The sequence below is a fragment of the Aplysia californica genome, unplaced genomic scaffold, assembly GCF_000002075.1.
Source record: "Aplysia californica isolate F4 #8 unplaced genomic scaffold, AplCal3.0 scaffold00501, whole genome shotgun sequence".
NCBI lineage: Eukaryota > Metazoa > Mollusca > Gastropoda > Aplysiida > Aplysiidae > Aplysia > Aplysia californica.
Window position 1 is genome coordinate 355387 of NW_004797771.1, and position 1398 is coordinate 356784.

Genomic DNA, 1398 nt, shown 5'->3' on the forward strand with positions numbered 1-1398 from the left:
CACACACACACACGTACACACACACACACACACACACACACACACACACACATATATATAATCACACATAATGTATACAGCTGCATTATCTGCTGGGATTGTGTATACCTCTCAATCTGAAGTGATACTGTCAGACAGGGTCAAAGCAAATAATCTGCTTATTGGTACAAACTGTGTCGACAGGGGCATAAAAACATGTACAATTTCAACAACATTTGGTCGCTTTTAAGGACAAGTGGGCTAACCCAGATTTCGGGGGTTCCAGAAATCTTGAACTGCACCAAAAGTGGACTTTGCCCAACCTATGGGAGAAGTTTGGTTTCATTGTATATTTGTTTGGTTATAGAGAAAACTCTCCCTGTCTTTTAAAGAAACTGACCAATGGGCAAAAACTTTACCTTCGATTTTCTCAAAACAGCATTTTTTGGAATAGCCCTCTTGTGCTTAAAAACGAACATTTTCAAATCATGTCGTGTTGGCCACTATCGTAGCCACGCTACCTTATAGACGTCGTAGTTTCCGATGATCCCGTCGAAACAAGAGTACAGGTCGTTCAGAAGATTGATGATCTGAAAAGTTTACAAAGAAAACGAAGTCGAATTCTAGTAAAGCCAGTAAAAAAAGTGTAGATCAAAAAGCAACGGGTCGAGTAAGATTGTTTGGGTAAAGTTGACAGCGGGTAATAATAATCAATACATCAACTTGAATTTGAGAAGAACAGTTTCCCATTTTTTGAAGTAATTTCCAGGTACAGAATATACATGTAGTGTCAACAGAGAACAAGTTATAAACGGTACCCACGAAAACAGAAAAAGGGGAAGGAGACAGAACAACAAGTCGACCGTTGTTACTTTCGGTCGCGACCTGGATTTGCGATTGTCAATTCAAGTCGTTCGTGAAATGTTGAGAGAGACGCTACTTCATTGAAAAGCAATCATAACACTGGACGATTCAAGTCGCGAATTCAAAACGTTAGCATAGCAAAAAAATGAAATTTATACAAAATGCAAAAAAGAGCACGCAAAAAACTCCAACAAACAAACCGTACACAGTAATTTAAATCACATGTGTAAATGAGTTCGCTGCCATCATAAGTGTTACATTCGCCATGACAGGATTGGGTGTTTTGTTTTGTCATTAATTGTTTGTTTGTTTGTTGGTTGTTTTTTCGTTTGTATGTTTGTTTGTTGTTTGTTGCTTACAGCAACATTGTTACCTCTACAGAAACATCCTTACCTGTACTGACACATCCTGACACATCCTTACCTGTACTGACACATCCTGACACATCCTTACCTGTACTGACACATCCTTACCTGTACTGACACATCCTGACACATCCTTACCTTTACTGACACATCCTTACCTGTACTGACACATCCTGACACATCCTTACCT

General features: G+C 39.1%; 1 protein-coding gene across 1 annotated transcript in view; it reads right to left on the reverse strand.

Moving 5' to 3' along the window:
* The window catches only part of LOC101850356 (atrial natriuretic peptide receptor 2-like), a 6495-nt gene extending 5205 nt beyond the window's left edge, over positions 1–1290 (reverse strand). The window contains exons 1-2 of the mRNA XM_013086755.1: positions 1237–1290; positions 501–569 (exon numbers count right to left, since the gene is read on the reverse strand). Coding sequence (XP_012942209.1) covers positions 501–569; positions 1237–1290 — 123 coding nt within the window. The remainder of the gene's footprint in view (positions 1–500; positions 570–1236) is intronic.
* Between the last annotated feature and the right edge of the window lie 108 nt (positions 1291–1398).